Source organism: Astatotilapia calliptera, chromosome 8 (assembly GCF_900246225.1).
Source record: "Astatotilapia calliptera chromosome 8, fAstCal1.2, whole genome shotgun sequence".
Taxonomy (NCBI): domain Eukaryota; kingdom Metazoa; phylum Chordata; class Actinopteri; order Cichliformes; family Cichlidae; genus Astatotilapia; species Astatotilapia calliptera.
The window spans coordinates 1,197,563-1,213,147 of NC_039309.1; the positions used below are offsets into that span (position 1 = coordinate 1,197,563).

The following is a 15,585-nucleotide window of genomic DNA, read 5'->3' on the forward strand; positions in this document are numbered from 1 at the left end:
CACCTGGGTCTGGGTGCAGTTTCCCCCTCCAGGGGCAAGGGTACCTAGACCCGGTTTGTAGAGTACGCTTGGGGAGTGTGATCGTGTGTACAACGTCTCTTTATGTCTGTCTCCACGTTGGTTGAGTGTGGAGTGAGTGCATATGAGAGCCTGAGGGTGGGAATGGATGTTTGTGTCTGTGTGTGCCTGTATGTCTGTGTCTATATGTCAGGTTGGGTGTCAGGCGCCACCTCTCTGGGGACATCTCAGGCCCTCCAAGGTTTGGAGGCCTATCTCCACCCACCACCACTTCCCCTGCTGGTGGCGGACTCCCTCAGACATCGGTGCGTTGGTGGTTCTTTGTGTCCGGGGATGGGCGTCCAGGTACACACCGGCTCACTCCTTGGTGGCTGCCTGTCGGGGCCTGGAGCCTGGGGCTCGCTTGGGCCACTTCAGGGGGTGGTGTGCCCCCGGCCTCTCGGCCTGGGTCTCGGTCACTCAGGCACAGCTGGCTGCCGGCGGAGCTCACAGGCACGTCACTGCAACCCCCCCTGGCTTCTGCTCCGCGGCTGCTGAGTGAGCCCTCATCTGGGACTCTCCTCAGCTCTTTCCGGGACAGTGGCGCGGCTGCCCCTCTGTTGGTCTTCCTTGGTCTCTTGTGTTCTGGGGGCCTCTGGATGTCTGGAGTTTTGATCTCCTCCATACCTGCTTCATGCCCTGGAGGACGGGGCTGTGCCCCCCCCCCACACCCTCTAGCAGATCATTACATGAAGGAACCTTTTAAAAACAAGCGCGTCCATGCTCACAGGTGTACACACGGGTGATCACACCCACAAACTACACCCTTTTTGGCTCCTACCTCAAAGCACACTGTGCGCTGTCGATCTTACGTGCTGCACAATAATGTTTAATATTTAGTATTTACTGTTATTGTCATGGATCGCTGTGTGGCAAGCAGGAGGAGGACCCAAATGCAAAACTCACAGACACGGGGATGAACTCGAGAAACACAGCTTTAATGCTGGCACGGCAGAACACAGGAAATACAAAACTAAACTGGGAAAAGTAAACTAACACTCGCAGGTAGACACAGGAAGATCCACACAACATGAGGGAGAACGCGACACAGCACTGAGGGAGACGCAGACATAAATACACCAAGGGTTAACGAGCGGAGTGGGAGCACATGGGGAACACAGGTGACACTGATAATAATCACGAGACATGGCAGGAGTGAACACAACACTGGCGGGGAGACGGGCGAGGCGAAACAGGAAGTACAGAGGTTCAGACAGGAGGAGAGCGAGCACGAGTAGAACACCAACATAACGGGCAGGGGAGACACGGAATAAACACGAAAGGGGACGAGGGCTCATGAATACACAGAGGGGCACACAGGGGGTGAGAGTCATAAAGGGAAAGCACTCAGGGAACAAAATACAAACATACAAAAAAACTAAGAATACTGGGCCAACATGGCCCTGGACCATGACAGTTATATTCACATAGATTATCGTGATGTTGTTTATTATGTTGCTCTTTTTTTTCTTTCTTCTGTTTGTTTTCTCTTTTTTCTTTCTCAACAGGTGATCCAGGTGATTGATAGATGGATTTTTTTGTCTGCTTATTTTGTTTTTTTTTTTGTTTTTTGCCCTTTATCCCCGTCCCTCTTCCCCCCTGTTTTTGTTTCCCTCTTTCTTTTCCCCAGTCGGTCCCGTATTTAACAAGTAAAAATAAAATAAAATAAACAATAAAAGGTGAATCAAATGGACCATTACGGCAAGACTGGGATGATCCATTCGGTAAAGTAAATCCGTTGGGCATCTTCCTTTGCCTTTAGACAATAATTCTGATGCAAAAGAGCCAAATGGGACAGGCAAAAAAGGAAAAAAAAAAAAAAAAAAGGCCACTCAATGTTAAAATGTCCAATCATATGGCTGCTTTACGGCTAACAGCTCCAGTTTTGGTGCACAGTGAAATTCTGTGTCCTAAAGATGGTGTGGAGTCTCGTTTTATTCCATTTATAGATTTCCATTATAGTTAATTTATAGTTGGATTTTTCTTTTGGCCAATGAGAATCTCTCCTGTCAAACACATCAGTGCACGCATGAAATCAGATCTAAATGCTCAGACTCACTTGGGTATTTGATGCATTCACTGTAAGCCTGGATCAGTACAGCAAGACGCTGCCAGATCTGATCACTCTGCATAACCTTTGGCTTCCGCCTGCACCCGGCTCAGCGATGAAGAGTCATTATCGTGAGTTTGTCTACTACACGTAAAACAAACGTACCTTTCCACATCGGTAACCTGACAGCAGCAGCTCCCCCAGGCCCACAAACAGACGACAGCAGCTGACAATGTGCAGCGAAGCCAACTGCTGGGACACAAGGGAGCAATTAAACTGATCACTTAATACCTGATAATCTGCACGACCTGTCGCAAATGATTAACATCCCACAGAGGCCGGGCGCCAGCGAGGACACGCTAACACCGCTGCAGAGCCTCCAGACCACCATCACCTACACCTACGCACCTCATCTGTAGCTTTACCTGCAGAAGAAACAAACCTTCCACTTAAACCTGCAGTATAGTTTACTGGCTGCATCAATGAAACTGAAAGAGATGTCCCTGAGGTTTTGTGCTGTTATGTAGATATTAAACAGATCCATGTGTCACAGTTTTAACTGACTTTTTTCTATTTTTAGTAACTGGTCATTAATGAAATAATGGAACATTCACCAGTTTAATGTTGCTGGTTTAAAGCGATCGATTCCATGTACAATAAAATTATATCTAAAGAGAAGCCTGGTCACATATTCTCCACCTGAAAACGTCTTTTACCCTCACTTCTAAAGTGAGGCACATATTTCAGATGTTCCAACATCTGACAAAGTTTTAACATTAACTGAGCCCACCTCAGGGTCTTTGTCCACAAACACAGATGACTGAGTGTTTTACCTGACAGTAGGTTAAAGTCTTCTAGCTCTTCCTTCACAGTCATCATCAGCTCTTTGTCCACCTGTTAAGGCCTACAGAGGAGTAGACTACACCCCTGGAACCTCCGGTCACTTGGGAAAAACGTGTGTTCCCGCAGTGGTTGTGGATGGTTTCAGGAGGCTTGCTGGGTGAGATCGGTTGCAAAGAGGTTGCTGCACCAAAAACCTCCTTGCAACTGCTTTGATCACAGGCAGACGGCTGCGATCAGCTGAAGTTTTTAATGAAAGATGCAGACCTTTCTGCAAAATATTAACATTTACACTCTGAGCAAAAGTGTAGCTTTAAAACATGCAGTGCAAACCAGCAAAGGTGGAACTTTTACTTTGAAGGTGAAAGGTCTCCAGTCAGCATTTTCACAGTGTCACTAGCACTTGGTGAATCATTCTTCCATGTGAACAACAGGTGATGCTGATTCTGCTAGAGACCAAAGCAGCACCATGCACCTCTCTGCAGCAACCAGCTGGAGAGTTACACCAACTTGTATCTGAGATGTCACATTAGCAAAATGCTTCTTTTAATCCAAAAACCAATGAGGACTGAGAACTGAAAGGTAAAAACAGCCGAATTCTTATTTGTCTTCTTCTTGATTAGCTGCATCCTTGCACTGTATGATTTCATCACACATACTAATTCCACTTAGTGAAGTCTCCTCTAAAGTTTGGGGAAATAAACTCAGCTGGACAATAAAGTTTACGTTCAGACGTAACTTCTGCTGTTAAGCTGGACATTTAAAGCTGAACATCCTTTATGTGGACATTAAAAGAACTGCAGTTTCTGTCTCATGCCACTCACTTCATTTTTCAGCCGTTGAAGTTGCTGCTTGAGCGTCACCCCACCTCCCCCAAGAGCTGTGAAAGCCAGGATTTAATTTCATTCAAATGTTCCAGCAAAGAGAGGATCACATGAAAATGAAGGAAGAGAAGGAAGTGAGTTCAGGTTTGAATGTTTGCTTCCAGTGTTGTGTTAAATATCTGTGCAGCCAAATGAACAGATAACTTATTTTCTTCAGTCTAAACTGATGAAAATGCACGCTGATCCGTGAGCTATGCAAATGTGCAGAGAGCTGCAGCGCGTGAGGATTACTGTTTGGTGTTTGCATATTTAATCTGCTCCTGTCTGTTTGCCGTCTTTCTCTGTATGTTTAAGTGTCAAATAAAAGCACGAGAGGGGGAACACAAAGAGGAGACTCCCTGCGGGGAGGCGCAGCAGATGTTTTCCCCAGCTTGAGTGATGGGGATGGATCCACACGCTGACAGATTATTACCAGACACAGGAAGCTGTGCAGGAAACCCGAACTGCTGGCTCACGTTTCACTTTCATGTCTCATTCATAGCCAGTACATAAAAAGAAGTAAGGGATGCTTATCATGGAGTGTGTTTGTTTGATTGCCAGGAGTCATGCTGTTTAATACAGTTGAGCTGAATACTTCATAACACTCATAAAACACTCCTGTTTTGATTTCTCCAACATTCAACACTTCAATATGTTTCCAGCACCTTGTTGAATCTGTGCCATGGAGAGTTAATGCAGTTCTGTAGCCCTAACACTGGTCCTAACATGGCGTGTATAATAATGGTGAGTCTACATTAGAGCTGCTTAACCTCCTAAGACCTGAACTCTTCCATGGCAGCATTCTTAATTTCTCTTTGATATTTGGGCATATTGGGACCTGATGAATGTAAAAACAAAGAATCACCAAATTTTTTTTTTAAACCAATTTTTGTTTCTAAGAAAAATGAGAGCCACATATGAGGATATTTGTTTTAAATTTTAAATTTTAGATGTCCCCAGCTGAAACTTGGACCAAACTGGGTCATCAACAGGACCGCAGCAGATCTCCAACAGAACAACTGAAAAAGAAAAGAATGGAGCTGCTGCAGAGCTCAGAGAGCTGTGCATGAATGAATGCTGCAAACCTGAATGAAACGAAGCAACGCCGCAAAGAAGAGTGGAGCAAAACTCCTCCACAACCCCCTGATAGACTGATGAGATGACACAGAAACTACCACTGCAACGTGTTGCTGTTGAGTACATTCCTGCAATAAACCATCAGTCAATCTGATGTTGATATCTAGGTGATATCCACGCATGTGTTTACGCCTAACCTGGCTCGTCTGTCCATCAGCAGCAGGTCCCTTTGCAGCCGTGGATTTTTATCTCTTTCTAAACTCAGAACGTGGTTGTTGTTTACTTCAGTTCCAGCTAAAATAACGGAGGTTCATAACATTCACGCAGAGGAGGCAAAACCAAAGCGTTCTGGAGGTGAAACCATGGAACGACTGTCACTGGATGCCTTTTCATCAGGGTCACTCAGGGTTTGGTGGTTTGATCCCTCAATGCTCCAGTCAGCATGCCAAAGTGCCCTTGGGCCAGACACTGAACCCTGATGGACTCATCGCACTGTGACTCTGAATGTGTGCCTGCATGTTTTAGACAAAACATCGATTCAAATGTGCCAAATGTGCGTGAGAGAAGTAGTAAGGATCAGTTAGAGTAGAAAAACATTACATAAGGACTGATCCTGAGGCACGTGAGTGTGCTGATCCCTGTACCTCTCTTCACCCCACTGCGGAGGTAAACCGGCAGGAGGTCCGGACTAATTCCTGACCCTATGTCAACTTTTAATGCCTTTAATTTAAATTATCCTTCCACAACTACAGATGATATGATTGTTTTCCTACAATCAAGCAGCTGTCTTTTTGGAGGGCTGATGACGTGTTAAGTTGTAGGTCTGTGACCTGAGAGATGGTGGTCAGAGATAGACTATTTTATAGTAGCAGCCCATAATCTCAGAGTCCGTGCAGCTATTAGTTTGTTCATTTTACAATAAATTCTCTGGTTTGAGCATCTCGGCTGTGCAGGTTTGGTTAAACTGTGCAGTTCTAACTTGGCCTATCGAAAGCTTTCATGCATGCAAAGCGATGCAAAGACGAGTAACAACAACAGAGAAAATTCACAGGAATAAAAAAATTTAAATTAAATTACTGGATTAAATAATCTGTACTTGCAGCCAAACTTTGGTTCTCATAAGCTAAGAGTTCATTCTGCTCTTTCACCCGACGACAGCAGCACTGTTTTATCTGAAATGTGTGACCTTCAGGTGCAACATGAGTAAATCAGAGCACTGGAGTAAAAAAAGTATGTGCCACTAAAATCTGGTGGAAGGCAAAACAATAGAATAAGAATGGAAATCCGCGCGGAGCAGCGAGCGCTGCACTGTCCTTTAAAGCGTCTCTGACCCAGAACTGCGTACAAGCATGTGGACTTAAACTCCGCGGCATCTGGCCCCAAACAGCCTGTAAACCTGCTTCACCTCTGAAGTCTGCGACCCACATGAGCAGAGAGCGAGGCAGAAAAACAAAAGCACTGAAGCATGTACAGGAGACAAGTTTCTCCATTGAAACAAAGAGAGAGAGAGGATGGAGGAGGAGCAGAGGAAGAATTAGCTTACCAGTAGAGTAGAGACAGCCCATCGAATCGCTCAGCGTCCTGGGGGAGGAATGGCATCGCACGATGGCCTCAGACAAACAAATAAAGAGCTCTCACACAAACGCACACACAAAGAAAAAAAACAGGAGCGAGACGGGCGGCCGAGAGGAGGAGACGATGAGATGAGAAGAGGCGGCAGCGGCGGTTCAAACCGGGACGGTGTGTGTGACCGCACAGAGAGGAAAGGAATGGAAATCCGCCTAGACAGGGAGAGACACGCTTACCTTTACTCACTAATCCGTGCTGATACCCGTCCCTCACACACACACACACACACACACACACACGCACACACACACACACACACACACACACACACACACACACACACACACACACACACACACACACACACACACACACACACACACACACACCAAACTTTAAAGTTTCCTTCAGCTGCAGGATGAGAGCATTAAACAGGAGATTAAATGTGTTGAAATGTAGCCTCTGTGGGTGAAGATCACCTGTAAGCAGAGGCAGGAAGTTCAGTTCAGGCTCACATTTGGAGACTGGTTGGGATGGTCTCCTGGTTCATACATCATCACAAAGTTTGAACTCTTTACACCACTGCAGCTGAAATCTAGGCCCAGTACTCGTTAGCTTCCTTCAGCTGTAATATCAGCAGTGCGAGCTGCTTACATCAAACCAAAGTGTCAGGCGTGCTTACTGTCCCATTCCCAGCTGATGAACACGACTCTGCTGAGCCTGATACTCACATCATGACTTTAGAGCAAAGACTGGACTTCTCCTTTTAAATGTATGTAGTTTGTTGCCCAAGATGGACTTTTTTCATATTTGGGTATAATCCATGACTCAACACATTTATCACTGACAAACAACTTAGCATTGAAGCCAGGGCTGCCCTTTGTCACTGATTCTGTTCATAAGTTTTATGGACAGGATTTCTAGGCGCAGCCAACTGGCGGAGGGCTTTCACTTGGGTGGTCTCAGAATCTCATCTCTGCTTTGCGCGGATGATGTGGTTCTGTTGGCTTCATCGGGTGAGGGCCTCCAGCTGGCACTGGAATGGTTCGCAGCCGAGTGTGAAGCGGCGGAAATGAGGATCAGCACCTCCAAATCTGAGGCCATGGTTCTCAGCCGGAAAAGGGTGGAGTGCCCACTCCAGGTCTGGGCCTCTCTGCTTAGGCTGCTGCCCCCGCGACCCGGCCTCGGATAAGCAGAAGAAGATGGATGGATGGACATTATGTATGTAACACACTGTGTCATTGCTACAAATATATAATTTTTTTTAAAACCAAGCCCTAAATGATTATTACATTGTAACTGCCCATTATCTACATCTTTTTGAGGTCTGATCATTTTTTGATCTTGCTTCCTTGATGTGATTCCCAGGGTTCAGTCCTGGGGCCATTATTATTCACCTGATATTATAATGTTGATCAAGGAGTATTGAACACTAATTTCCATTTTTATGCCGACGACACTGTGATGTATTCCACACCTCAGCTCCAACAATCATTTAATACTGTTCAGCAAACTTTGTGCTGTTCAAAATTACTTTTCAATGCAAAAAAATAAATACATGTTGTTTCCAACACTAAATTAAATTCTTTGACTTTTCCATCTATCACAGCTCTTCGTGGTTGGAAGACTGATTTGGTATCTAACTCTTGACTGGTGATTCTCTCTCCTCCCTCCAAGTCTCATATCAAACCGTTGGTGTCATGAACGTGATGAACATGGAAACATGAGCCCTTCACAATAAAACAGGAAACAGAGGAACATGATGCCGGACAGGAGGAGAGGCAGACGAGAGGAAGCGAGGAACACGAGGGAGAGAGAGAGCAGACATGACGGGCTGGGAAACAGATAAACATGGCGAGGTAAAACACAAGGAGGGGAAACAAGGCACAAGAACTCACATAAGCACAAACAGACACTCAGAGGGCAAAGACACAAGGAGGAAAAGCTAAACAGAACAACCTAGGTACTACAGAATAACCTTAGACTAATAAAGTGAACGAAACAACAAAAACACCAGAGAACTGAGAGCGCTGGGACCCTGGACCATGACAAGATGGAAAAAAAAAACTGAAACCGAAATTCAGATTTGTCTTTTGAGTGAAGTCTTATCAGTGGGAACATTAAACTATTAGGATATTCTCATTTATAAATGATCTGCAGCAGATCTTCCAGATATAAATTTATAAGGATCCTTTACAAGGATCTTGTTTCTCTGAGTCTGTTAAAACAAATGCTTAATATTTTAAACACTCAAAGATCTGCATGCAAATGTGTTGTTTGTTGAATTATTTGGTGACACTGTTGAACTTTTTATTTAGATTTTTGTGATCAATGATGTTTCATAATTTGTAAATTTAGTTTTGTTCAGGTCACCTTGTAAATAAGATTTTAAATCTCAGTGGGTCTTTCCTGGTTAAATAAAGAATTAATAATTAATTATGACGTGCTTAAATTTCAGATTTGTTATGAACTCTTTAATGTCCAGCGTCTTTGTTTTCACTGAGACTGAAAGCTTGGAGTCATTTTTAATGCTGCTCTTTACAGGTGAGTTCATTGAGACAACAGAAAAAGACACGAGTGTTTTAGAGCTTCACCATCTTTCCTTTATGATTTTACAGCTTTATTATCAGTTTCTGTTTGAGCAGCAGCTGAGTCGTCTTTTATTTTCTGCTAAACTCTGAATCTTATTATTACTATTAACCTCTGGTGCTGGTGAGTAACTGAGCAGTTTTTAGTTAGTTCTTTAATGTAATATGAAATATTTCCAGTTCTGAGCTGTCAGGGTTCAATTCTAAAGTTTAGCTGATATTTATACAATCAAACACTCATCTGTGTGAGTCACAGGAAGTGTAAAGCAGGAGAAAACAGTCTTAGAAACCCTACACCTCTGTGGATCAGGCCAACCCACAGCTCAACAGAAACACCGAGATTTCAACACTTCCTCATTCTTCATCGTGTTTGTCCCCACAGAAGGAAACAAGTTTCACCCTCAGGTCGTCAGCAATGACGCATCAAAGACATTGGCCGGCGAGAATATCAGTAAATGTGATGACCTCTAACCCAGAAACACGCGAGCTAAAACCACAGAGGTCTGTTCGTCACCTGGTTCCATGGTAACCAAGCAAACTATTAACAAACCTGGACTGTTTATGAGCGCAGATTCACGGGTCAAGGAAGTGCTCGTGGTCACGTATAAACAAAGCTTTTTAATATATATCTAACTTTATAACAACATCATGAGGTCGGAATCATGGAAAGCAGCTCTGGTGGAGTCTCAGAGAATAATAAAGAGCAGTAAAGCAGTGAAAAGCAGAATAGGCTGTAAAGTTTTCAGTAACTTGGACGCCTGGAAAGGATTCCCTGTAAAATCTAAATATTTGTATAACCAGTTAAATGCTGGTGCTAAAGTATGTCATGTTACTGGTAGCACTCTTGGCTGAGTAGTTTTCCTCGGCCCCTCAGTTTGTGAAATGTGTTGTGAAATGTTTTTGACTCTGACTTCGTTCACACTCTGTACCAGCCTCTGTGGGGCAACGGGCTGACGAGGAAGATCCTCTCGTGGGAGACATAAATACCCGACAAAGATCATTCCTCCTCGGACACTTTATGAATGAACGTCTCGCGTCGGGACTGGTGAGTACTGGATTCATCCTCTGATTCTCTGGATCAGATGTGGAAACATACACAGGCCTGTTTAATCCGCGTGTGCTGACATATATTCTCAGTGTAAACTCCTTAAAAGTGCCACATATAAACTAAAAATAAATAACCTTCCATGCATATTTTTAAAAATGTTTATTTTTCCTGGAACAGCTGTGATGCTATGATAGAGCTATCTGTGTTTATTGTAATTTAATAACTGAATCCTGTAGCTGGGAACTTCAGGCCATTAAAACTTCATGTTGATTGAATATTATATGGCACAATAACACCGTAATGGCACACTTCTTTGTTAAATCATAATCAGAATACTTTATTAATCCTTAAGGAAACTGTGTGGGTTACAGTTGCTCCAAGACAGTAACAGACTCAGCTATTTTAATAATATGTTACATTGTTTACAAATTTAAGAAATTGCACTAAAATAAACAAATCAGTCAATTATAAATATCAAGAATATTGAAAAGAATATCACAGACGTGAGAATGTATTTGATTGACATTTGACTCTAACTTGTGAACTTTGTCATTTGTTATTTCACTGTAAAAGAAAGTATTTTGACTTAATTAAACATTTTTTAGGTCTTTCTTCTGTTTGTTTAATATTTTGGATCCCAGCATGTCCAGGACTTGTGAAAGAGTGGAAGTGATTCATGTCATCTTTGATAAAAATCTAAATTCTGCTGTTTTAAAACAGAAAAAAAGGAAGAACAAGAGGAAGCTTCAAATTTCAAGAGTTTGGAAACTTTCCAAGGTGTGGTCACACAGACTTTCCCCCTCGCTCAGATTTAACCACCAAACCCACAGATATTTTTAACAGTCAAACTTAAGAATAATCCTCAATAAACTTCAAGGACTTTCTGCCCGAGTCACCAAAATGACCTCAGAGCCAAACTTCACCACCGCCTCAAACCTCACCACCCCCACTGCCGATGGTGGCTGCCCACCTGTCGGTATTGGGCTGGAAGGTAAGATCATGCCACCCGTCCTCATCATCGACGTCATTCTGGGGCTGCTGGGAAACCTGGTCGCTCTGTGGATCTTCTGCTTCAAACTGAAGGCGTGGAACCCCAACAGCCTCTTCCTCTTCAACCTGGTTATCGCAGACTTCCTCGCTCTAGTGAGTCTACCTCTGAGGATCGACGCCTTGCTCAGGAGTCACTGGGTGTTTGGAGACGGCATGTGTCGGATCAACCTCTTCCTGATGTTTTCCAACCGCTCGGCGAGCATCGCACTCATGACCGTGGTGGCAATTTATCGCTACTTTAAGGTGAGAGAGTCCTCGTGGTGATGGAGTTGTAAAAATGCTTAACAAAGTTTTTTGTTGCACCTCGTTGGGCCACATTCCTGGTAAAGAGAACAAACCTCTGACTGCATTTCTAATATTTTTGAATCACTCCAACACGGGAAACTCGTGTGCTGCAGGTCTGTTAAAGTGATACAGGTTGTTTTTATTCATGGGGCTCCAAACAGGGAAAAGTTGGTAGTAATAGCTTGATGTAAATAGCTTGATGACATAACTGGGTAAAACTAAAGTTAACCCAACATGGGTAAACAGCTGGTAAATAGCTGTAATCATATTCTATATTGTCATTTATAAATGAAGCTGAAGGAAGGAAGACTGAAACTGTTTTAGGAAGTTAGGAACTTTACCTGACTGAGATCTTTGAATCCATCCATCCATCACCTGACACTGTGACATGAAACTGGTTTTCTGTTTACAAATGCAGGAACAATGATGATTGGCCAATCAGTGCCAGGCGCACAATTAATTTCACCATCAAACATTTTCAAGATTCAAAAGATGATTTAAACAGATACTGCTGCTTTAGTTTTGGCACTATCCCGACATACCGAAAACAGGAACATGTTTTGATGTTCTTCTGCCCCTAAAACCCAGGAAAAACCCATCAGGTGACGGTGCAGGGTGTGCCAAAATAACTTCAGGTGTGGGTCTACCAACTGGCGAGAGAAATGTTGAGCTAGTTTGTAATTTAATCCCAAATCTGATTTTTTTGTGTGTCTACTGGAGGAGACCCCAAACTAGATGATGTAGAACAGAAACAACAGTTCCTACTTGTTTATCCAGATAATTGTATTCAGTGGAAGTTTCAGAACCAGTATCATCAGTGCTGTTTTCTTCCAGGTGGTCCATCCTCACCACCGCTTCAACCGCATGACCAAGCGACAGGCGGTGTTCGTGTCGCTGTTTGTCTGGCTGCTGGTCATCACGCCCCGGGTTCCTATGCTGGCTTACAACCACATCAAGGGCAGCGGCAACACAACCCAGTGCTTCTTCTTCACGTCTTACAAAGAGGCGTCGCGAGCCATCATCATCCTGGTGGCCATGCATCGCATCCTCACTGTGCTGGAGTTCATCTTCCCGATGGCCATGCTGCTGTTCTGCTCCATCCGGATCTCCAGCTTCCTGAAGGAACGACGTATGGGCAAACCCGACAAAGTGCGCAAGGCGATGCGAGTGTGCATCGCCATCGTCGCAGTATTCATGGTATGCTTTCTGCCCACCACGGTGACAACCATCGGAGTGTGGATCATCCGCTCGTACCGCCCGTGGGACTGCACCAGCTTCTACAGATTCACCCAGCTCAGCATCGTGTCTCTGGGTTTGAACTTCCTGAACTCGGCCCTGGATCCCATCATCTACATCTTCTCCAGCTCCATGTTCAGGAAGGCCCTGGTGGGTGCGCTGCCCTGTGCACTGCGCTGTGGGCAGGACGCCGAGGACAACAAGACGTCTTCTTCGGGAACTCAGTCGACCACCCAGGAGGAGATGAAATCCATGAGGACTGATAGAGGAAGCGAGGCGAAATAGTAAACTGCTCCTTGCTAATAAAGACTAATCAAAGAAGTGAAACCTTTTCCCTGCTCTGATTTCCTTTATTTTTGTATAATTTTGCATAAAGTTATATCTTTGGCTTGTTTTATGATGAATCTGAAAATCTGTCGCATAACCATGTAAACATATATTCAGTCAAGTTTGAAATATTTTTCCTGTTGAACTCTTTAAATGTAATTTTTAAGCCTTGTCTTTTGTTTTTTATATTTTTTTATTTTGATTAAAAAATTTATTTTAAAAACAGAAATAAAAAACCATCGCTGAGATCTCAAAACCTGCAGTTCCTCTGACATCCAGCAGAGGCTCCAGCAGTGAGCCAGTCCCCATAGAGTACCATGCTAAACTGCAGCAGAAGAAAATATGTTTACAGCGTGATACTGAAACTGTTTTGGTCTCTGTGCATAAGTCAGCTTAAAATGTTTCTATAATTTACCAGTTTAAATTGAATTAAAGGTATATTCAGTAAATTTCTTTTAGGTATTTTAAAAATTACACTATATCGGATATTGGCAGATATCCAAATTTATGATATCGGTATCGGTTTCGGAAATAAAAATAGTGGTATCGTGCCATCTCTAATAACAAATAACTCTTATGCTGTATTAAAAGCCAGTAAATAAAAATGCATTTTAAGATAAGATTTAAAAAGATTGACAGTGGGAGCCAGTCTGATGTATAGGGGTAAATTATTCCACAGCTTAGGCGCTACGACTGCAAATGCTCGATCACCTCTATGAACCAGCCTCGACCTAGGTATGGCTAAAAGCAAAAGATCACTTGATCTAAGAGATCTAAAAAAATGAGGGTACATGAAATAAATGCATTCAAATTATTTGTTTAGTTTTTTCTTAACTTTATTGAAATTAAACAAATTTACATGAAAAATTAGTGGTGCAAGTCAAATATCTGAATATCAATCAAACTATCAACAAAGACCATTTATTTTAGAATGATATATGAAAAGTCAGCCACAACAATAAAAACTTCTTCAAATATACAACAATGGAATAAATGTCTTCTAATTCATCAGCTGATCAAACGCAACAAGTTAAAAAGAAAACATCAGACAAATTATTTTAACTTCCACTTATTCTAATCTCAGGGAGGAAAAAATGCAAATAAAAATCTGAATCCCATCAAACCATCACCAAGAAAAAAAAAAGCTTGAATTAAATCATGAACTATTTAAAGGCTTTAATCAGGATTAAACTGCAGGATCACTGAAAGAATAAATGACTAAAAGAGAAAAGGATCACTTCAATCAATCTGAGGGTCAAACAACACAACACAAAAGCTGCTTCATGCAGGAAACCATGGAAATCTGCAGGTGAGGCCTTAATCTCCTACAACCTGGCATCCACATATGTGGACATCACATTTTGGGTTGTCTAGACCAGAATACTATATATGGCTCTACAAGGGCCTGATATCCACTTACAAGGACATTATAGTGCCACTGTTCTATCGAAGTTTTAAACAAATGTCCTCTGGTGATGTTCGATTCGTGAACGAATTGTTCAATACTCGAGAATCACTTTACTGACTCGTGAATCATGATTCACAAGCGCAACTGACTCACTGACTCATCCCTGTTGCTGTTAGCAAACTAATTCCATTAGTAGAAATATATCTAGCTTATAATTAAAATTGTGGGGGGGGGGGACAACAAAAGCCAGTTTCTTAACAAAAACATTCCTGCTCTGAACTGGAAGAAAAAACCCTGAGTAGAAGCTCACATCAAGACAATAGCTCCTCGGTTCACAGTAGCATCACAGTAGATCTTCAATGCACTTCTCCAGCAGAGCTTCATTAGCATTCTAAGGGAGACTGGGGACATTTAGTTCGAATGGACCATGTTCAACTTCTCCATTATCGAAGCCGCTGCCCTGAGCTGTGGACACAAGGTGGTTGGTGCCTGTCATGGTGGTAACCTCTGAGCACAATGGTGCACACCAAAGGGGAAGGGAGCCAGAGGGTGTGATTCTACTACAGGTGACCCACAATCTTCAGCCTCCCTGGGAAAGTCTATGCCAGGGTGCTGGAAAGGAGAGTCCCTCTGCTAGTCGGACCTCAGATACAGCAGGAACAATGAGGTTTTCATCCTGGTCATGGAACACTGGACCAGCTCTTTATCCTTTCAAGGATACTTGAGGGTGGATGGAAGTTTGCCCAACCAGACTACATGGGTTTTGTGGACTTGGAGAAAGCATTCAACTGTGTCCCTTTGGGTGTCCTGTTGGGGGTGCTCCGGGAGTATGGGGTGTCTTGCCCATTGCTATGGGCCATTCAGTCCTTATACAACTGTTGCAAGAGCTTGGGCCACATAGCAATAAGTCGGACTCGTTCCTGGTGGGTGATGGGCTCCGCCAGGGCTGCCCTTTCTCACAGATTCTGTTCATAATTTTTATGGACAGAATTTCTAGGTGCAGCCAAGTGGCAGAAGGCTTTCACTTGGGTAGTCTCAGGATCTCATCTCTGCTTTTCGTGGATGATGTGGTTCTGTTGGCTTCATCAGGTGATGACCTCCAGCTCAGCTTGGATTGGTTCACAGCCGGAAAAAGGTGGAGTGCCCACTCTGGGTCAGGGACAAGTTCTTACCGAAGTTGAGGAGTT

At 43.4% G+C, this 15,585-nt stretch overlaps 2 protein-coding genes across 4 annotated transcripts in view; one reads left to right on the forward strand and one right to left on the reverse strand.

The window, feature by feature from the left end:
• Positions 1 to 6,692, reverse strand: part of stxbp4 (syntaxin binding protein 4) — a 59,206-nt gene extending 52,514 nt beyond the window's left edge. For 2 of the 3 annotated variants that reach the window (XM_026177788.1, XM_026177789.1), the window contains exon 1: positions 6,431 to 6,692. In XM_026177788.1, the coding sequence (XP_026033573.1) occupies positions 6,431 to 6,486 (56 nt within the window). In that variant the 5' untranslated portion in view covers positions 6,487 to 6,692. Of the gene's footprint in view, positions 1 to 2,272; positions 2,346 to 6,430 lie in introns of those variants that run through there. The other variant, XM_026177790.1, reaches the window with a different exon arrangement.
• A 1,567-nt stretch (positions 6,693 to 8,259) lies between these two features.
• Positions 8,260 to 13,127, forward strand: LOC113027879 (hydroxycarboxylic acid receptor 2-like). Its single transcript, XM_026177699.1, has 4 exons — positions 8,260 to 8,315; positions 9,977 to 10,089; positions 10,813 to 11,385; positions 12,262 to 13,127. The coding sequence occupies exons 3-4, from the start codon at positions 10,993 to 10,995 to the stop codon at positions 12,946 to 12,948; spliced, it is 1,080 nt and encodes a 359-aa protein (XP_026033484.1). The 5' UTR covers positions 8,260 to 8,315; positions 9,977 to 10,089; positions 10,813 to 10,992; the 3' UTR covers positions 12,949 to 13,127.
• The last annotated feature ends 2,458 nt before the right edge of the window (positions 13,128 to 15,585 follow it).